The 22,138-nt window shown below is 39.5% G+C and overlaps 3 protein-coding genes across 3 annotated transcripts; 2 read left to right on the forward strand and 1 right to left on the reverse strand.

Moving 5' to 3' along the window:
• Positions 1–1,041: 1,041 nt before the first annotated feature.
• Positions 1,042–9,712, reverse strand: LOC140943097 (retinal rod rhodopsin-sensitive cGMP 3',5'-cyclic phosphodiesterase subunit delta-like). The gene is made up of 6 exons (XM_073392157.1): positions 9,438–9,712; positions 7,855–7,917; positions 6,213–6,238; positions 5,464–5,589; positions 3,320–3,425; positions 1,042–2,585 (listed from the first exon to the last, which is right to left on the reverse strand). The coding sequence occupies exons 1-6, from the start codon at positions 9,695–9,697 to the stop codon at positions 2,504–2,506; spliced, it is 663 nt and encodes a 220-aa protein (XP_073248258.1). The 5' UTR covers positions 9,698–9,712; the 3' UTR covers positions 1,042–2,503.
• A 1,529-nt stretch (positions 9,713–11,241) lies between these two features.
• On the forward strand, positions 11,242–11,616 carry LOC140935670 (late histone H2B.L4-like). The gene has a single exon (XM_073385273.1). The coding sequence runs from the start codon at positions 11,242–11,244 to the stop codon at positions 11,614–11,616; it is 375 nt and encodes a 124-aa protein (XP_073241374.1).
• A 3,342-nt stretch (positions 11,617–14,958) lies between these two features.
• Positions 14,959–22,111, forward strand: LOC140934354 (uncharacterized). Its single transcript, XM_073383995.1, has 3 exons — positions 14,959–15,565; positions 18,872–19,468; positions 20,074–22,111. Exons 1-3 carry the CDS (start codon positions 15,149–15,151, stop codon positions 20,845–20,847), a joined length of 1,788 nt encoding a protein of 595 aa, XP_073240096.1. The 5' UTR covers positions 14,959–15,148; the 3' UTR covers positions 20,848–22,111.
• Positions 22,112–22,138: the final 27 nt, after the last annotated feature.

Below are 22,138 nucleotides of genomic sequence, written 5' to 3' on the forward strand. Positions count from 1 at the left end.
GAAGACCATTTTCTAAAATCACCGTAAATCCCCTCTCGCTCGGGGGTGTGGCTATTTATTTCAGGCACGTTTGAGGGTGGAGGGGGGGGGGGGACTAAATAGAGAGGAATGGCTTAATCGAGAAGGGGGGCTTTAATTAAATTATTTAATTTACCAAAGATAATGGTATCAATTCTCCATAACGAACTAGAAGCAGTTGAAGTTGGAGATCATGCAAATCCAAACTTCCAGCACGTGGATAAATCACGCTGGATCATTCCACATCGTACGGTGAGCTTCACAAGGGCTGAGCCAAATCCATTAATTTTGATCATGTAAAATGGTTTTGATTTTACTTTGATGGGATAAAGAATGGGAAATAGGCATTTCCTTAGCCTGAGACGGCACTAACAGTTTCCCTGCGAAATGTCGTCTGCGAAACAAGCGCAGAAATTTCATACTGATGACGCATCACTACCTACAATCAGGGACAAAAGTAGTTGACACACTTGTTTGAAACGGGTGCTTTTAACAAACATTTAATTCATTTATTATTTCATTCCTTTTAAACGCCGTAAATCCCCCGACCCCCCGAATCAATGTTGTCTGAAGTAAAAAAAAGACTTGAGAGTCCAAAATTCAACATTGATTTTGGGGGGAAGGGGTTGGGGTAGAACAGGGAAGGGGATAAGTATATTCACTATGCAAAAAGGGGCCATTTTACGGAAGTGTGTCAACACTTTTGTCCCTCATTGTAGATCTAGGTAGCGCTTCTGATTGGCTGAAGCAAATTTCACACGCGGCACGACCAATCAGAATCACTTCCCAGATCTAGGTAGTGATGCGTCATCAGTATGGAATTTCTGCGCTCGTTTCTCAGACATCATTTCGCGAGGAAACCGTAATGTCGTCTGTTTTCTCAGGCTAGCATTTTTCCCTTTGAATTTAATCTGGCTAGAGTAAAGAACGGCATCTGAATCAACTCCGCTGGCCGAATCAAATTCAATTCAGCTCATGTGAACCAGGCCTTAGTTATAAAACACAAAACTATCAAATAATATATGAGAGTGACTATCAATTTAATGGATTTTATGAACCTTGATGAAGGTTTAAAGCCAGAGAATATAAAAAAAAAAAAAAATGTGTCAAAGCAGATTAATCTCAGCTCTTGTTCTAACATTTAAATACCTTTGACAACGGATATAAGAAGTGTTTTGAAGGGGGGTTATTAACTGACCTGGATCAGTTAGTGACAAAAACAGTTACAATTACAACTTGAATGATTATTTTTTACATGATTGGAAGGTATGTAGCAATCAACCTGCATGTAATATACAAAATCATGACCACAAAATTCAATCTTTTTTAAGCAACTGCTTGATGCAAGGCCTGAGCCCAGTTCCTCGAAAAATGGTTAAGTTTAACCCAGGATTACGCCAAATTTTAAGCAAGGTTTTTATTGTCTAAGAATGAAATTCAAGCTTACAAAAGAGTGTTGAGTCTTTACTCCACGATACAGTCATGTCTATGATAACACAAAATGTTACTTTATACAATGCATATAGGAAGGTAAAATACAAAAATGCAACAAAATTTTAATCCTGGATTAGCGCTAACCGGCCTCTCAGGAACCGGGCACTGGTCTCTATGTTTGCTGTACGTACTATGCTACTTTGAGTATACAACATGTTTTAGTGACAACATGGAACTGCACATAAGGTCAGGGCTGTCATTAAGAGCTGGGGGCCGGGGATTTCCCCCGGCTACTATGAGTGTGGCCCCCAGCTACTTTTATTGGAAAATAGAAGAAAATTAGAACCAAAAGAAACCCCGCCTACTTGTTATATTTACCCGGCTACTCAAAATCTTAGCGACAACCGTGTAAGGTTAGTTACAAATTGCATGCAACAATCAATTATCTTTTGCATGCAACAAATTATCTTCCATAAAGTAGATAAGCCCACAAAACCTTTTTGGAAGACATTCCCATGGTAATTTTTTCATACGTAAGCGATCATCTCCGGTCAGCAACCACTAAGTCTTCCCATATTGGGTGGTCACAAGCCTACAAAACAGTCCTTCACGCATGTTGAGGGTCTTACACTAGACTAAACCGATTTTGAGAAAAAAAAGAAATGACTGTTTTGCAGTATAGGTTGTCACCCACAGGAGGTTTAACGATACTTGCTTATTAATGGACTTTGGATTAAACTGTTTTTAGGGCACAATGCTTATACTTACAATGTTCGTCTTCAATCTCTTTAACTAAAACTTCTACTGTAGCTGCAACAAGGCCTACCTTGATCCCACATAATGGTTGTTGTTATGATCATTTGAAGCATATTAACTATCTACAAATTTTAAAAACCTGTTAGTGTTTAGAGTTTAGAGTGAAAAAAAAAAAAGATCAAAGATTACTACTGGTAACTGTCTAGGCTTCATTTAAATATCTTCATTGTTTAAAATACTGTACACCTGGGACAATGGATTAAGTTATTATGTAGGAAGCGTCACGTATCCATGGTCAGACATAGTAAACTCGCACTCTTGACGTACTGACAAGGAGGTCCCCATCAAAGAATTTTGTTTCAATTACCACATTGCCACTGAAACAAAGAAATAAAATAATTGCTTTTGATACTATAGCTTTTTAGGAACAGACTGCTAGCCTATTTGCTTGATCAAAAGTCTGGGCCCAACAGGGTATAAGTAATGGTAACAGGACTGAGTGGAGTCCAATTCGGTTTGTAATCATACAAGTGATTTAACAAAATCGGACAACCGTGTAGCGGGAGTCCGATTTGTTTAATCACGAGTATGACTACAGACCGAATGGGACGACACGAGGTTCTGTTACCAATTAATCATAACTTTAACAAAATTTGTGATATATAAAGCTCTTTTTAAAATCAAAACACAAGACATTCCAAGATATTTGCTAGCAGTGAACAAAAAAGCCATTAAGCGTGCGCATGATGGCGCGTACTATCCAATTACTTAGGCATGGCGCATACTGTCCAATTAAACTGTCCTATCAAGGCTGAAACCAGGGCAGTTGATAGCCAATCAGATTTGAGAATTTTGTTATAGTTATGATTAGGGAAATTATATCACCATTGAAAAGTGAATTTGCACTCTTTCAAACTTAATTGCGTTTATTTAGTCTTGCCCAATTTGCCAAAATGTATCCACATTTTCTGGATGTTGAATACTGTAGGGGAAAGTAGCTAAGTTCAAATTGAGAAAGTAAATCTCATCGTTGTCAAACTCAACCTCACATTCACTGCAAGGAGCTGTAAAATGGTCTTTTCAGATTCCCAACATACACAAGATTACTCACTTTAAAACGTTTGCTGGCATCATTTGTGATTCAGGAGCTGCCTCTATAAGCGACTGCCAAGTGTTTGTAGATGAAGGAATGACAAATCCAAAATCAAAATACCATTCTATGGACATGAATAAAAATAACAATTTCAACAAAAGAATAAAATTGCAATACAGTGTATGGAACTCTACTGTAGAAAAATAGTGACAGAGAACCTATCACAGCAATAATTTTTTCCATCAACAAGAAAATTGTTGATTCAAGTGGCCAGTTCCAGACATTTGTTCTGCTGTCCAGTAACTACAGTCCCTCCCTAACTGTTGCACCTTAACCCTTTAAACCCTAAGATCAAAATCTGAATTCTCATTTGTTGCTCCTATTCATTTCCTAATGAAGTAGTGGGGAGAAGTTGATAAAATATCAGGAAAATTCATTCTCATAACCACTCTGTTCTACAAAGCATTCATATTACAAGGAGAAATTTGATGCTGATCACTCTTAGGGATTAAAGGGTTAACATGGTGGGGAGGTTTGTGTGCCTTGATGACCCTGGAAGCTATATCCAGTTGGGACCTTGGTGGGTTCAGCCATGTTGGGACGGTTTTGGGTGAAAGCCCAGATGAACTGCGACACATGGGGGTTGGGTAATGAGTTCGTTTTCCATCCCCATATAAAAATAACAAAAAGGCGAGAGACGAGGTAAGGCCAATACCTTGTCACAGGACCTCTGATTGTTCGTTCAACGCTCTGTGCTGGGCAAGAGAGTTCTCTCTAAAGCAACTCATGAAAAGAGACTTGAGTACATTAAAATGCACCCACTTAGGTCACAAAATTGTTTTTGCAGCCCTTTGGCGATCACGAAATGCTTTTGTAGATTAATTTCCACCGTACAAGTATTTTCCAGAGAACAATGAAGCAATTTGGACCAGTAGCTACAAGAACACCAAAAATCGACATAAAAGAACATTTGCCAGTGCCGGCGTCTCACTTCACAGATGATTTTACAACAGCCTTCAGCTTATGATAATATTATGTCTTTGGTCTTCGGATATTTTTGCTTTTTGCAAGTGTGTTTCAGTTTGGCTTTTTACCATCCAACCTTGCTTTTCCCTGAAATGTGTAACTTTGAATTCACATTTCACCAAGGCAAACCCACAAGGAATTGGTTCTTTTCCAGCCAATTGATGTCACTGATCGACCAAATCACTTTCAGCTCAGCGCTGTACATCGATTCAATTGGCCGTCAAGCCTAGGAGTGAATTAACCCATTCGCCCCTGGAGACTTTGCTGAAAAATGCGTTTTGAAGCTAGTCGAGCTGTTTTCTCGTCATTGTTGTGCTATAAAGTGCTAAAACTTATTACAAAGGTGTTTACAAGTCCTACACTTCCCAGCCTTCTGATCCATATACAACATATTAGCTTGCGAAGTTTGGGCATGCACAGAAAACAAAAATTCGAGATTGAGTTTTTTGGGTTTAAAAGTGACAAAGCAGTCTTGACTTTTAATTTTGCTTTCTCTCCTCCCCTCTTTTTTCGCTTTCCTTGCCCCATTTTTTTTCTCTTGCTGCGCATTTAGCAGGCTTCATTTTGGTGCGAAAAGTTTTTAGGAAAGCTTTTAGGATCTTAGGATTAGATGAAAGGAAAGGTAGGTAGGTGGTGGAACAACATTTTTATGGAAATTTGCAGGTCAATGTTACATGGTTTTTTGCTTTTTTCTCTGGTGTCCTTGACTGAATTGTGCTCATTCTGGTATGGTTTGAAAGATGTCTTCACTCTTCACAAGTTAGTTGGCAAAGTTGTCCTTGACCACTAAAACTGATGACATCACAAGCGGTAGCAGATTCATTTCATTGAGCAGTTTCCACACAGTGGGCAAGTTATGTAGAAAGTGGTTCCTGTTATTCTTTAAAAAAATTGTCCTCACTGAAAATGACAAGGCGCCTACCTTTAGCATCACAAAACTATAAAGCATTTTCTCAGCGCCGTTGTTTTAATAAAAACGGTAATATTAAGTACAGGCACCAATAGGTTCACAAACTAACCACAAGGGGCTGAATAACAATAAAACAGCAAAATCCTTACACCAAAGAGAGAAAGAAAGAAATAATTAGAGTACAGGCACTTGCATTTAGACATGTTTTTCACACACTATCTCTTACCTTCTAAACACTTTCCTTTGAACATCACTTTTTGTTCCAATCTGAATTTTGTCATTTCTTGTTCGGAGGAGAAGTTGAGCTCTCTTGACACAGCCTTACACTTGAGAATCTTTTTAGGTACTCTTGCTGTAAATGAATTAGTAACAGCAATTACTTAAATGAGGAACCCCACAGGCATGAATATAAAAGAAAACAACAACAACAAAAAAAATGCACTTTATTTGAGTGTCAATGTATTTAGCACGAAAGTGCTAATTGGGGACACTATTTTTACGTCTCCTAATGGAGACGGGACCGCCATTTTATGTGGTGATCTGAGCCACGCGAAGGTCTCGCCGCTTGCAGTGCAAAGGAAGTACCTTCATTTCTCAGTCATTTTAAGACCCTGAGTAATGGTCCGGCCCCGGGAATTGAACCCGCGACCTCCTGCTCTGCAATCAAACGCTCTACCGACTGAGCTAATCCCGCCACGGTAAACACAAACTCTCACTTTAAACATGGCCCTTTCATAAGCACAGCAAAAGGCATCAGTTAGAACATCAAAGAAAGGAACTACGAAGGTGAGCCATGGCAGCCTAGAGATTGGCAAAAACTAGATCAACCACATTCTTAAAACCAGAGGAAACAAAGCGACCCTCAAAACAAAGGTTACAATATTGAAGTCATCTTAGTAACATTTAGAGGTTTGTTGTTCATGACAAACAAAAGAACACCTCTGTCTCACAGTGCCTAATGCTAAAATATTATACCTTCATGTTCTTGCCCAGGGACAGACCTACAAATAAACAAGATAGTTGAGAGATTAAACCCTTTAGTTTCAGAGTGAACGGTGGAGACTTGCAAGGCCGTTTGAACTTTTGAGTCTGTGGATGTTATCCTGTTATGTGACCATTCAAATGAAACCTCTTTGGCAGTGCTTTCACATGGCCCTAATTCATTTCCAGCATTTTAGAAAATAAAATTTGGGAATTTTGCTGAAATTTTGACTTTGGCCCTTTCTGGGAGTAAATAGGTAAAGTACAAATGACAACATAAAGAATGGGGAACAAGGGCCGGTGGCATCACAGCTCAAAAAAATGAGGAAGTAGAATTTGATGCTCAGTGAAGCATAATGCTTTATTTAACCCATTTAATATACCCTTTTATGGTTTTTTTGACTTTTGATTGGGACCAGTTACTAAGTGAAAATCTGTCAACATGGCTGGAAAGACTGCCAAGTTTTAAAGTGAGTTGTTGAAAACTAACAAAGATATAGCTCTTCAAAGTCGCAGAATTTTACAGATGTTTGCTCAATGGGGGACAAGGTCGTGCCCCCACGAAACAAATGTCTGTAAAATTTTACAACTTTGTGGATCAGAATCTTTCTCTCTTTGGAAGTATCAGCTTTAAACTTGGTAAGTTACCCAATACAATAGAGCTGGCCTGGGTTGCTAAAACGTTGGATAGCACTATCCACTGGATAAAACACTATCCAGTGGATAGAGATTTATCTCGTGGATAGCATGATCTACCTTTTTAACAACTGGGACCAGATGAACATTCGCCTACTATTCTTTATTAAAAGTTCAAAAAAACAATGTGAAAGGGTCTATTCAGTCAGTTACTGCCATATTAGACAAACCATGAACATAGAAGATACAGTGATTTTGTTACAAATAGTTATAGTGAGTCCTGGGACTCATCTTGTTAAACATCATGAGTCCCAGTCCAGAACCAAGAAGTCCCAGTTAAAAAAAAAAGAGCCCGAAATTGAAAATGCTTGGGCCTTTATGTAACCAGACAGTTAATCTGAAAACTTTGTATTACAGTATACTGAAATTATAATATAGTCCTTCTATTTAAAAGCAAAACAAAGACTAAACAAAACATGCATCATTAAACAACAGCCATAATAACTGCCTCAGAAATTACACAAACGGGCCTGATATTTCTACAAATACACATGTTCAGACCGATCAATCGATCTTTACGTCCTACAGGACGCATGCCATGAATTATTTTGCATCTTTAAGGATTTTTATACGTCAGGGACGCAGGATGCAGAGATAACAAAAATAACTGAAGATAAAACTGGGTATTTTTTAGTGTTGCAAAAAGTATGTTGGTTCGCTTTCGTGTTTGCTGGTATTTTCCACTGTCTTTTCAATCTTTCATATCATGTCATTTAGTGATTGCACCCGTTTGCACCACCGAGAAACTACCATAAAAATGAAATGTGTTTGTAACAGTGAAAAAGCATATCAGGTGTGAGATAACTAAATTGCAAGCATTATAAGTTGTTCAAATTTTGATGTGTCTTAGATCTCTAATGTGACTGGTCATGACACCATCATAATTTGCCTATAATTCCAGTGTTCATGAAATTGTTAGTTTTACAGTAAGCAATCTTACAAGTCATCACTTCCTTGCCACAGTACTTTTCCATTATCCGCATCACGAAGATTCATCCAGTTTCTGCATTATTGTAAAGGATTAAACCATTGAATGCTTAATCTTACTGTAAATGAAAGCTGTTTTATCTCCAAAACTTAAAAAAAAACCAGTTATGTAGCTGTCATTCTGCATCAGTTTACAAACCAATGGCACTACAGACTTATTATTGGAATCATTTCAAACTAATAATAGTTATTATTCCCTTGAGGCAAGAGAACACAGTATTGTTCTCTGAGCCAATCAGTGATCACTTACCCAGTTATCCAAAAAAAACAACACAAGAATAAGGAAGTATAAACCCATATCACGCCCCCATAACATTGATAACTTGCTGCCATTAATCACGAGATGGAATTTGATACCCAGTGTGCAAAGAAAGTCGTGTCTGTTAGCCTGGGGCTAATGGATTTTGCAATCAGGCTGGTAAATTCTGTTCTTGCCAAAAGGGCGAGTGAAGTTTTTTGAGAAATTGAAATTACAGAAGAACTGTAATCAATGCTACTTATCACAAAATTTTTTGGCCTAGTTAAAATGACTCTTGGGCTAGTACACACTAGCAACAACTTGCCCAAATGGCAAGCTGTAAAACTGACTTTCTTTGCACCATGATACCTTACTTTTTTAGACAACAAATACATGAATACATGCTTGTAAGCCTTTATTAAGGAGATTCCTGACTAGAGCTTTGAAACTCAGACAGCTTGACAAAACTTAGTTTGCATAAGATATCGGACCGGGTGGATTCTATCACTCAAGAAACACAAGCAATAATCAAGTCTTATCTACTTGGTCCAACCAAGATTAAAAAATTGCCATAATCAATTTTTCTTACTTCTTTTCATTCAGGGATAATTCATTTCTAATGAGGCTGAAAAAAGTTAAAATTTTATTAAGTCTTGTCTAAACAACTACTAAAAGTAAATAAATCACTAGATTCACCTGGTATTGCGTCCGAACTGTACAAAATCAATTAATCTCACTTACTTGATTTCAATATAAAAAGACACACAAAAAATCCTGTTCGGCCGTGATAAGTCTGTCTTAGTAATCTAATCGATCGCTGAATTTTCACCGTTGCATATAACTTACAAACGCAACAACATGGAAAATAGCTAAGCACTCGACAGAGTAAGATGAAATTGTTTTAGTTCTTAGTTGGATTAAAGCTTAATGTAATTGCAAAAAAGTTACATATATACAGTAAAAATAGTAATATTCTTACAACTCTTGTTACAATACTGGAATAGAATAAGAGACAGTAAATTACTGGCACATAAACAACCTCGGTACGCTTGCAGAAAGTTCTTGGGTGCCAGTTCAAAACATATGCAAGTTCGAACTTTAATTCCCAAACGCTCAAATTATCACCAACCGACCGCATTAATCCTCCGACGCGGCTGAAGTCAACTTGATCAAGTAAATTTATATCATATTAACAACAAATTTACATTAAGGTTGAAGAGGATGTGATAAGCTTATAGCCAATCTAAAAACTTACATCTAAACTTGCATACATAATCCCTCAGTCATAAAAAGGATACAATTTGAATCCCTTCAGTATTTGGTCTTTTCTTCCCTCTTGAGTGCTCATACTGAAAAAAAACTCGCTGCCAGCAGCCACAAGGTTATCAAATCCAACGACTTTTAGACAACCAAGAGCAGAATTCCTCGTCAATACCACTAAAATGGTAAAAAGTAGCAGCGACACCTCCAACGATGCACCGATAAATAACCGTAGCACCAAGCAAGCAGAGCAGAATGCAAACGTTTCTAGGTGAACTCTGGGTAAATCATGCGTCATGTGGTCAAGTGACCGCGTACCCAGACAGGAAAACTGGGTCCCGACTAGGGAGTACAAAGTAGGGAAAATAATTTATAGTCGATTTTTCTTCATTCTTTCTTTCCCTCTCCTTTATTGTCTCAATCTTCTTGCCGTCAGAATAAGTTTACCGTTTTGCTGCTAAGAAAAAAGATCCAGGTCTACATAAGACCCCCTGGGGGGGTACTCCTGAGAATTCTCGGTGGGGGTGTGCCGCCCGGTTCTCCAAATCCTGACCCTATTTCAGACCAAAAAATCTAATTTTCCACGCCCGTTTTCAGACCAGACCTCTAAATTCCATCCCGTAAAATTCCGAAAATAAGCCCCTCCAAATATAAGCCTTCCAAACCGGTAACGCAAAAAACCCTACGTTAAATCGCCCCTCCAAATATAAGCCCCCCGGGGGCTTGTAACTGGAAAGTTGCCCTCAAATACAAAGTGAAACGAAGCCAAAACGGTAAATATACTTCCAACTATAAGGCTAGCCCAATCGATTTTGAAACACAAATAATCCCCTTCGAATATCAACTCCGAATATAAGCCAACCTCTTCCCCACGGCTTTTTCCTCCCTGGGGATGAGGTTGAATATAAGCCCCTACAAAAATAAGCCCGTCAAAAAGGGCCTTTGAAAAATATAAGCCCCGGGGCTTATTTTTGGAATTTTACGGTACCCGTTTTCAGACCTGGCTTTTTAGCAGAAATTATATTATCATTACCTAGATTAGAACGCAAACAAAAAAAATCGAATTCGCATCTTTCTCTTTCTTTCTTACTCATTTGAAACTGAAACGATAAATACGTTCATACACTCCCATGGTCCTGTTGAAAACCATACCCAATTCCAGACCAAAATTAGCAAAGTGAATATCCCCTTTCAGACCAAAAAGGACCAAAAAGACTACCCGATGGGGGGCGCATAATTATGTGGCTTTTGTAGGGGAGTACCCCGCCGAATAAGATCCATCTCTTCTCACTTGTTTCGCTGGCTAGCCTGAATCTCTCCCTTGGCCCGTCAAAAAGGCCTGATACTCAGGTTTTGCTTTATCACTGTGTTTTTGGAGGGGCTTTAGCGTTTTTCGGTCACGGAAAATAGTTTTATTAACACTATAAAACAGTAGCTGACTATTGCATGTTAGAGCAGGTTTGAATCAGCGACGCGTTTTCAGGAAAGAGAAGAATGTTCAGAAGAGACAAAATGCTACTGTTCAACTTTATTTCAGAAAAAAATCCATATTTCTTGTTCGTACACCCTGTAGCTCATGGCCTCATGTGAAAGGATCGAAAACCACCAATAGAAACCTTTAAGGTGACCTTTGACTGCGACATGGTAGATTTCAGGGGTAGATCGGTTTGCAACTTGACCAATCAGAGCGTAAGAATTTCGATCCGTACGAAATTTGAGACTCTGCCATAAAAACGATAAATACAGAAGAACGAAACTTCTTGTTCACTTTTGCAGGTGGCTTTCGTAGCAGAGGTTTCTTGATCTGAGTTAGAACAGTAATTGCAGAAGATTTTAATAGTCATGGCGCGAAGTGTTCGACGAAAGAAAAGCGCAGAGAAAGTCAGCAAGACAAAGCCAGTTGGTCCTGTCAAGAAACGCACCGTGAAGAAAACCCATGAAACTTACGCTTATTTCATTCACAAAGTTCTGAAGCAAGTTCACCCAGACACTGGCATTAGTAAAAAAGGCATGAGCATCATGAATTCGTTTGTGAACGACCTCTTCGAGCGAATTGTCTCCGAAGCCTCTCGCCTGACCAAGTACGGAAAGAAAAGGACCATGAGCTCGCGTGAGATTCAGACCGCGGTCCGGCTGCTTTTACCGGGTGAATTGGCCAAACACGCTATCAGTGAAGGAACCAAGGCTGTGACCAAGTACACCAGTAGTAAAAAGTGAAGCGATCTTCCGGACAGTTCTAAAAACAACGGCTCTTTTAGGAGCCACCACATCTGTCAAAAGTCAATTGCAAATTCTCAATCTGCTTCCTCTTTTTTTTAAAAAAAAAAACGCTTTTCCGCGGCTAATTTGGCTCTTTCATAAATCGGAAAAACAAGGGTTGTCAATATCAGAACAAAACTTTATTCAAAGGTGAAGGAATTCCAAATCTCGGCAGGAACTCGTAGAAAACTCTCAAGAAGAGGTCTGAGAGGTTGCTCGTTACTCTTCATGAGACCCCAGTCAAGACAGATACCGTAAAATTCCGAAAATACGCCCCGGCCCCTATATTTTTCAAAGGCCCTTTTTGAGGGGCTTATATGTACGGAGGGAAGTTTGCGTTTCAAAATCGATTGGGCTAGCTTATAGTTGGAAGGCAATTTACCCTTTTTGCTTCGTTTTAATTTGTATTTGAGGGCAATTTCCAAGTACGAGCCTCCCGGGGGGCTTATATTCGGAGGGGCGATTTCACGGAAGGTTTTTTGTCTTACGAATTTGGGGGGCTTATACATGGAGGGGCTTATTTTCGAAATTTACGGTTTGTGACTTAATACGATTTAATGACCATAGGCGGATTTCGCGATTTTTCTGTGAACGGGGCTCGCACAGCCTTGAAAAGTCCTCGAATTTTAGGGAGAGTCCTTGATAAGTACTTGAATTACACTTTTCCTTTAAAAGTCCCTAAATTTCTCTGCAAGTCCTTGAATTTTCTTCAACTTTGAATTTGGTGGCCTGGAAAGTATTTTTTAAAGCTTTTTGGTTTTCCAAGACAGAATATAAATCATAGCTCAGAGACGTTCAAAGTGATTTACTTTAAGCGTTTTTTGTGTTATGCAAGAATAACTATTAATTTAAGACAAGTGAACTGAAAAATGTAGAGAAGCTGGTGGAGGAAACAGTTCAAGCCTTATAGTCCTGTTAGAATGGACTGAGAATGTGCATTTTTTTTTTACAATGTGCAAAATTACATTCCTGGTAGGTGGACCTTGAAAATCGAATGTGGTCCTTGAAAAGTCCTTAAAAAATTGTTTCATTTTTTTTGTATGACCCCTGTTTTTTGTTACTTAGATTGGTAAGCATCCCGGCCCACTCACACTGAATTTTCTGGATCCGCCCCTGATGACATAATTGCAGACCAGACCCTGCTAGTCGCTGTTCTCCAGGCTCATTCGCGCTACGCGAATGAGCAGGTGAATGAGTGAAGGGCCCAGCCTCGTTCTCAGTCGTCCTCGGCGATTTCAGATGTGTCGGTACATCCAAGCCTCCTCTGGTAACTCGGATAGCGCGAACTGCCCTGGGTACGAGGCTGTGAAGGACCTTGCCAAACAGGAATCAGTGAGAAAATGTCCAAGATCATTTCTCGACCAGAATTTGTTTCATTCTGTTGCTTTTTTTCCTCTAGCTAGGAGGATCATGGTATATTTCCAACGAATGAGTGAAGTGTGGTTTCCATATGGTGCCGCCGCCTGGTTAGCTCAGTTAACAGAGCGCCGGTCTGCTCGGATAAGGACGAAAACCCGTAGGTCCCGTCTCACAGCACTTTCACTGATTTGTTCTTGTGGGACGTAAAGTAACGCACATCACTATTCGAAAAGAGCAGGGGTCGTAGACCCCGGTGGTGTGATCAACCTTTACGGGTTGTGGGATTGGGTAGGGATGGCACCCTGCATGGGACCAATGAGTCCCCTTCGTGCACGTTCCCCTGGACAGGCCTGTGTCCAGAAAAGCTGATAAATAAATAAAATAAATAAATACCGTATTTATTCGATTAACCGCCCTGGGCGCTTATTAAATGTTTGGACCTTGAGAGTGGGCGCTTATTCGAGGCTGGGCGCTTAATAAATTTTTTACTATTTTCAGCAAGTGTAGTATGTTTATTTTGCAACAAATCAAAAAAGGCAATAACAAAACGCGAAGATGTAACAAAGCAAGGTTTCTGTAAAATACTCTGAAGAAAACTGCGTCTTCAGAAAAGTCTGTTATTAGTACTTATTCATTTTTGTTGGGTGGAAGAAGAAAGGGGGTTGGGTTTTGGTTGTGGGCGCTCATTTGAGTTTGAGTGGAAGGGGGAGGGGTGGGCGCTTATTAACTTTTTCTGCCTTTAGGATGAGCGCTTATTCGAGGTGGGCGCGAATTCGAGGTTGGGCGCTTATTCGAATAAATACGGTAAATCTTTCCCATAGTACAGGCGTTATTTTTTTCGCGTTTTTCAGGGGAGCGAACGGGAAAGGGAAAAGCGAGCGAGGAGCGCCAGACATGCACGCCCGACGGGGAAAGGTACCCCGCGCTCCACGCCCGCTTCGCAATTCGTTTGCCCGGAAAACCAAAAAATAACACCTGTTCTGCTTGCTATATGGTCGCCTGTACTGCATGGTATACTGTACCAACATATAAAAACATACCGGGTATACATACACCGCCGGCAACAAACATCGTAGGTCGTTTCCGCCGGTATGCCTGTGCTATGCGAACTCCCATGCAAGGCGGCAGCAAAGCAGAACAATATAGCCTGGTTCTGATACGCCGCCAGTGCCCGGGATACTGTTCCCCACTTGGTAAAATAGTGCAGATTGCAGGAGGGGAGGGGGGGGGGGAGGGGGGGGGGGCAGACGGAGGCAGAAGTGACCTGCCGGCTAGCTAAACAAACTGCAGAAAAATTGAAAATTTTCTTTCCATGATAAAACTCCTTGCCAATCGCCAGAGTTGGAAAGGTATTATGTTCGGTATTTTTTTGATAAAAGAAATGCTGGTTTTTCCTTACTATAGTAGAGAAATGAACGATTAACCAGTGTTACCGAGGCTTCAAATGGAATATTCTTCAATTGTACATTTTAGGTAAAAGAGCACGAGAAAGAAAAACCACGTTGTGTACAATAACTAAATGTTTAACAAAAAAACCTTTCCTTTCCTATATTGCACGTGCTATATTATTAAAGTGTGGCTCGCTGTTGTTCGCAAGAAGAACACGTGTCGGCAGTGAATTTGAAGTTGAAAAGAAAAGCGAAAATTACTGTTTATATTCTTTTTAAGTAAATGCACAACATCCTAATTCGCTAAACAGATTCAATTAGCAGAATTGTACGCGTATGCTCGCAATTTTGACGCCTGTTAAAAGTACGGCGCAATGCTTTTAGTTTTTGAAATCGCTTTGGGCACTGAATTTTAAGTGAGGTTCCCAGATCGGCAGGTTTATTGCCGTGACCGGTGTTTTTCGCGCGCTTATTTGCATTTTCATTCATAAAGCTCGTTAATTATTCGCATTCTGTCAGGGTCACAAAAACAAAGACACGAGGTTTATTTCGGCAGATGTATGGTTCGATAGTGAACTTCAAAGAGCTCTCATACCGAACATATCTTCGACAGCTTCATAAAAACTTTCCACACCGCAGCAGAGAACCTATGTTTCGCATCCATCGCTGCTATCAATTACAGATGAACCTTGAGTTTGCTCTTGAAGTTTGGTGAACCAGGAAAACGTTTACTACTTTATAAGATGAGGGCGCCAAGTTCTACGTCTTTGTTCTCAAAAGCCTACAACTTTCTGAAGGGCAAAACGTCTCAAAATGATGAGAACTTCTACGCAAAGACAAGGAGCCCCTTTCCAAGCGAGATCTACCACAATCTTAGCGAGCCGATCGATCAGAAAAGAGGACCAAGTATTTCGCGGAAGAACAGGCAAACTCTTGGAGAGATTAGCAATCGGCCTTGGTCTGTGGCCATGGACCGTGAACAGAAACAACAAAGTTTGAGTAAAGGGAGATTCAGTCCCCGCACGATGGTCAAAAATTATTGGACGACAAGCAGAGAGGACAAGAAGCTGAACAATGAGTTACAGCCACAACCAAAGAACGGAAGATCTCAAGACCAAGAATACGACGATATCGAAGAAGAAGGAATTTTTAAGATTCAGGTTTGTGGTCTTTTATTTCACCTGAAAGTTTCAAACTCCCACTGGAAGTCAGGTTTTCTTCAATTAGGTAATTCAGTGCGATATCGAGGGCCTTACACTGATAGTCCTTCAATCTGTTTGGCTATATTCTTGAAGAAAAAAAAATCAGCTTCACTTGAGAAGGTAATCTCGATCAGGGATTATACGCGGGTCAAACAAGACTTTGAATGGAATTAGCCACTCCTGTTAACAAATAAGACAAAAACTCCTAAAATCGCCACAGCCCATAAACATTGGAATATGAATCGACATTATGTCTGAAGTGGATTACGGTTCGTCATATTTTTTTATCCATAACGTAAATTAAGGGAACTTTTACCACACCCCAAAAATTTGTAGGATCTTTTCAAGTGAAACGAGTTATTTGTATATGATTAGTTAAAAGTTCCTTTGTTTCCGGGTTAGACTAAACTTAATAATGGAAACTAAAAACAAGGTTTGAACTTAAGTTGGAAAATGTGGCACTGAAGAAAGCTCTTCAGAGGAAATATAAACAAGAAATAAATCAGGTTTAGCAAAAATACCCTCTAAACTTAATTTGAAGTAAAATCAAAACGATTTGAATTTAGTTCGCGCTGTATCTTGAAAGGTAAAAACGTTTTGGACATACATGCGCTAAATGAAAACACACTTTCTTGAAGATTATATGTTGTTTTTTCACTCGATTGGCCTTTCAGAACTTGTGCTCCGTTTTGGAAACGTTGTTTTCTAAGCCGCGCAGTTGTGGTGTATCACTGTCAAAATTTTGAACTGTGAAGACAAAAGAACGTTCTATGCTTGAAAGAAACCGTTTGTGTCTTCCTATACAGTCCATATACGCTATTGTGTTAACACGACCACCGTTCACCTTGAGCGAAAAGGGAGTCAAAAGACTAAAACCCAGACCAAAAATATAGAAGATGTATCACGATACGCATAATTTTAAGGAAGAATTTGTTTTTCCGGTATCATTGTTAATTTTAAGGTTCTACTTTCATCGACAAACAGAGGAATTTCTTAATTCTGCTTAAAAACCTAGTAATAAGCTTTTTCGTTTTATATCCCACTGAAAGCATGCATCTATCACATTTTTAACTTAAAGAATCGTCCAACTCCTTTAACATTTGCTAAACCAAAAACCCAAAAAGTATATCTTAAAAACTCACCGGCAGCGAGGCAAAATTGTATATTATATTCTGCCACGCGACCTTTTGTTTCTCTATTGTCGTGTCATGGTGAATTTGCTATTGAAATCAATAATTGAAACCAAGGATTTTTGGTTAAGTTTCTCACTCGGTTATCTCAAAACATCCGATTGATTATGTTGTTAACAGTATCCCGCTGACATGAATAACAATCTATTTGTCGAATGTACACAAAATTTAATTGACCCGCGGCAAGTGACAATACCGATGAAAATTGCGGAATTCTTGGCTATGACTTTGATTGATAACGGTGAATTGTTCAAGACATGTGAAAATTTGGGAGTAAATACAATCAGATACTCAAATGGTTGTTGTTTATTGAATAACGCCGGACTAGCATTTACTGCATTTACTAAGATGAAACCGGAAAGGTTTTAACGGATCACACTTTTGCTGGAAACAACCAGATGAATGGAGTCCATTTTCCAAGATTTACAGTTAACAATGCTATGTGAATGTAGTCCGCATTCGAGTGATAACTTAACTCTGAAAGATTGCGGGAAATTTGTAATTCGTCTCTCAGGTACTCAGTCATTACACAAAAGGGAATCAGGCAAATTGTTCTATTGATGACTACAGAAAAAGCGAAGCAAGATAAGAGCATTTTCTGACCGAACAAAGCGCACTCGACATCTATTTTGAAGGAACTACATGGTTCATTTCCCGTTTGTTCATTTGAGCCGGATTAATCGGATAAGTACAAGAATCAACGGACAAGTGCATTAAAGAAATCTTTTCAATGTGATGTGACACAGCACCTGTTTACATGTAAAGCACGTGTCAAAATCTGGCTTTATTATGCTAATTTATGTCCCTGTGGTCTCATCTATGTTCGGGTGGCACGAGCCGGTGCAGCAATACAACTGAAAGGCGGGAAATGATTAACTGAACACGCGTGTAAAATTGTTTGTGTAATTTGTCATGATTTGCGGTCGTGATACTATCTTGTCTTACGGCAATTAAAAATAAAAATAAACCTGCGGCAAATGCCAAGTTTTTCAATATTCAACAAGTTTTTAATTGAAAAGCTAACTGAATAGCACATAACGGAAATTGTGGTTTTGCTTCAGTAATAGTAAAATATACGGAAAAAACCTCGATGTAACGAAACCTCGATATAGCGAACAAGTTTTGCCAGTCCAGAGCGAAGAATCGAAGTTACTTTGGACGTTTTACACACTTCTTCGAGATCAAGTTTTATTGACATCTTCCATTTGTATCAATGTCTTACTTGAAAGCTATGACACAAAGCTTCACAGAAGAAAACTATACCAAAAGTTTAGAACAACTGCCAACTGAAATTAAATTGTTTGACAAGTTTCAAAAAAGACCTTCGCGCCAATTCGTGTCCGTCAGTAGAGTCAAGATTTATTGTTATTTTTTGGCTTAAAATTTTAACTGTCCACCTTTGCGCTATCTTTTTGCTGATGAGAAACTTTCTTGAGATTCCCTCAAAAAATCACGAAAAAAAAAATCCCCAAAGCCACAATTTCTCTTGCTTTGAGGCACCATAACTTGCTACTGAAGGCGCACCGGGGACGGGGGAGGGGAGGGTGCAGTGGCGTTTTGCGAAGACTTTCTTCCACCGTGTGGCTCAATAAGGTTGCCAGTTAAAAATGGTCAACTTCAATTTCACAATTGTCACAATGAAAGATATATTGACAACTGTTCGCCATGTCTTACTTACTGTTCAGTGACAGGTACCGATATATATCTACCACCTGTTGCAAAACAGCAAGAGGCAAGGCTGTGGAAAACTTGAACAAGGTGCGCAAATGTCATGCAAATGTGGGCAATGCTACGAAAATTCTTCCAAGTCAACATTATTGGATTTCCATGAATACAATCACTTCTATTGGATTTTTAACTACAGATTGTTTAAAGTCCTTTTTTCTCGAATTTTTGTTAAATGAGGGCGCGAACTTGACGTGAGTATCAAAGCGGAGTTTGAGGGGTAGGGTGCGCTTGATAGTCATCCTCCACCCCACTTCTCTCAGTTTCTTGCCCTTGCCCCTCGTACTCGCTTCGCACACTGATTGTTGATCGAAATGCAACTAAAATGGTCTCTCTTTTTCATCTACAGCTGATCAAACCTCACAATGGTTTTCTTGGAATCGTATTGGTCGGCGGAGCTGACACACCGCTGCAATACCATTACGTCAACGATATCCTACCCAACTCTTCAGCTTCCAAATCAGGCCGCGTTAGAGCTGGAGACCAACTGCTCGAAGCCAATGGTCATTCACTTGGCGGGAAAACACACGCCGAAGCGCTGACGATCTTCCGATCTTTACCCGCGGTGGTAGAGTTACTGGTAGCGAGAACCAAGGACGCCAATCGCTCAGTTCTAGAGTGGTTGAAACACGAGAGGAAAGATAACCAGCAAGTGAACAACAATATTGCATTGCCAGACAGAAGGCGAAGCGTTATTGAGGAGGCCGCCAAGACAAGTGTTATCCCCAGATCCCCCGCAACTGTTGTTGACGTCACTAAGACAAAGTGCCCATATGTGAAAGCTGTAAAACGGAATTCGCGGGTGTCGTCTTTTGTTGGGACGGAAGAGGATAAAGTGGTGGTCAACTCTACTGTGAGTACTCAATATGAAAGGCAGAAACGAAATCAAGAGTATCACGGGTTTGGAAATGGGAAAGAAGACAACAAGATTCGGCGAATGGGAGAGGTTAGTTTGAACAGGAAATCAGGGTGATTTTAAAGTAACAACATAACGAAAACGTCTAAACTTTTCTAGAAAAAAAGGCCGTGAAGTGTCCTTAACATTATTGATGATGTGAGACATTTTTCCGTTATGGACATGAATTCAAGGAGGTTCGTAAAAACACGTTGGGGCGCAGTGATAAGCAAGCGCCTATTATATGTAATAAGCTTCTTGCAACGTACTTGGGTGTGAATGTTAAGGTTTAACAGCAAAGCGTCAACGTAAGCTGGTAAAAATTGCCGAGTCTGGGACAAAAATCTTGAACAGCAAAAAAAAAATTAAGACATCACAACGTTTGCATCTTTACCCAGTGGAAAAAACAAAAAGTAGAAAAACATTATGGCCTCTGACCAATTTCTTCCCACGAAAAACTTTCTTTGGCAGAGCGAGTATCGTGAGAAGGTGAGACTGGACGGAAAATGGCGGGTGTTGATAGAAGATATTGTAGGCAAAGGCCTCTTTTGCACGGAAAGATGCATGGGCGACATGTTAATACTTACAGTGAAGAAGTATTAAGGGAAGGGAGGAAAGGAATTATTTGCGTACTGAAGTTTTTTTTTTCTGTGTAGGTATTCATGCCATCCACCGACCTCGATAACGAAGACCCGGAAGTCTTCACAGATGGTCATGTTATAACCTTCGACCTGCCACAAATCCAGGAGGATATGACGCTACCATACGCAACTATAAGACGCAAGCAAACTTTAAACGTTTCCCTGAAAAGACGAAGCGTCATTGAACGAGGTGACATAACAGCAACCTGGCCTGCCTTTACGACGAAGCAGCGTCTCCCACTCCCCTGGGATTCCTTCGCAACTCCAAGGCCAGCGACTGTTGGTCGAAGCTCCTCGGTTCGCTTTCGGCGCAGCATCGCCGCAACTTCTGCATCGACCTTAACCCTGCATCAAGCCTCTTCGAATCGGAAGTCAACGGGAAAGCATTACATCGACAAAAAAACGCTGACCTTTGAGATTGAGCGGGCAAACACGAGCGCTGATTGGGGCTTTTCAATCGGAGGTGGGGTATTTTCCCCGTACGGGGACTTGCCAATTTTTATCTCCGAAATCTCAGTCAGTGGCGGTGGACCGAAGTTTCTACAGAAGGGCGATGAAATAGTGGCTTTTAGTGGAGATAGTTTTGAAGGTATCACGTTTCTGGAGGCAGAGAAGATGTTAAGGATATGCCCAAGGAAGAGAGCTACAGTAACAATTAAACGAAAATACCTTGAACGCTGTCAGAACCCACAAAGCAATCCATACATAGAGGCATGGAGTTCAATGAATTCAACGAAAATTACGCCAGGAACCAAGCAGAGAAGACGGCCAAAGTCAGTTCACTATTGACAGATTACATACTACTGGAAGATATGACGAGCAGTTGCTACAAGTGCTGGATTATTTTGAGTGACAAGCTGGGAGCAAAAGTACTACTCGGACAATGAACCAATCAGAATGAAAAGAAAAAATTGTAGCCGTTCACGTGCCTGCTCAAATGGCGGGAGCAAACAACGCAGACTCCAATCAAAGAATCTGATTGGTTGAAACAGAAACAGCGTGTCCGCAGTAATTAGTTAGAAAAAATACTAGCAAAACACTTCGCAACGTCCCCTGCAAAAACAGAATCATGGAAAGTAACGCGAGAAAAAATAAATAAATAAAAAATAGCACAGTAATACTGTTATGAGAATATTACTGCGAAACTTTGAATTGCTAGATTCAAATTTATATTTTTGCTGTTGTTATGCAAATGTGATATTTTAAGCTAAAAGGAAAAAACTCTGCGTTATACTCTTTATGAAATGCTTCCATAATATTTTTTAAAGCATTCTACATGAAACTTTCACAAAAAAAGTATAAGTTTTGGAAATTCCTTCATTGCTATTTGTAGTTTGTATAAAGTGGTGAGTCAAATTTGCGTATAAGAAAATAAGTAGTTAGTGAATAGAGAATTCCAAAAAATCGACTTTGTCGACCTAATGCTCGCTCTCGGACAACTTGAGGTTTTTTTATGACTAGGCAAAACTGTATCTAAAAAGACAAACAGAAGGTTAGATCTTTGTTCTATTCCACATTTTACTACCAATTGTGTCCAAAATAGATATTCAGGATAAATCCTACAGAGCGAGACCACAAGCTTTTTTTTGAATGGTCACACAGGATTTGAGTAAGAAACTAAAGACTACACATCATAAAGTAACAGATATTAAAAAGGTGAACTGTTTTTGAAACTTTTAGGTCAAAGGATTAAATCTTATAGTGTGACCATTCGAAGGAATCCTCTTTTGCAGAACTCTTGCATAATACTTTAACATTCTGAGCATTTTTGAAAACAATTTGAAAAAATTCATCAATGGAACAATAAAATATTATCGTTTGTGATGTTTGGCTCTAAACCAAGAAACTAGTATCAATTTGTACGTAAAGTATTTTGTTACCTTATACTGGCAAAAAGAAGCTCATTGCATCTATATATACATTAATAATAGCTCTACGATACAATTCATTAGATATTTTCTACTTCTACCTAGTATCATTTGTTTTTAATCTGCATTCATGTTGTTACTCTTTTGGCCAGAGAAAAGTCTTTACGTATCATGATTGTTTTTCATCAAAATATCAAGAGTTGTTCAAGAGT

Source organism: Porites lutea, chromosome 1 (assembly GCF_958299795.1).
Source record: "Porites lutea chromosome 1, jaPorLute2.1, whole genome shotgun sequence".
Lineage (NCBI taxonomy): Eukaryota > Metazoa > Cnidaria > Anthozoa > Scleractinia > Poritidae > Porites > Porites lutea.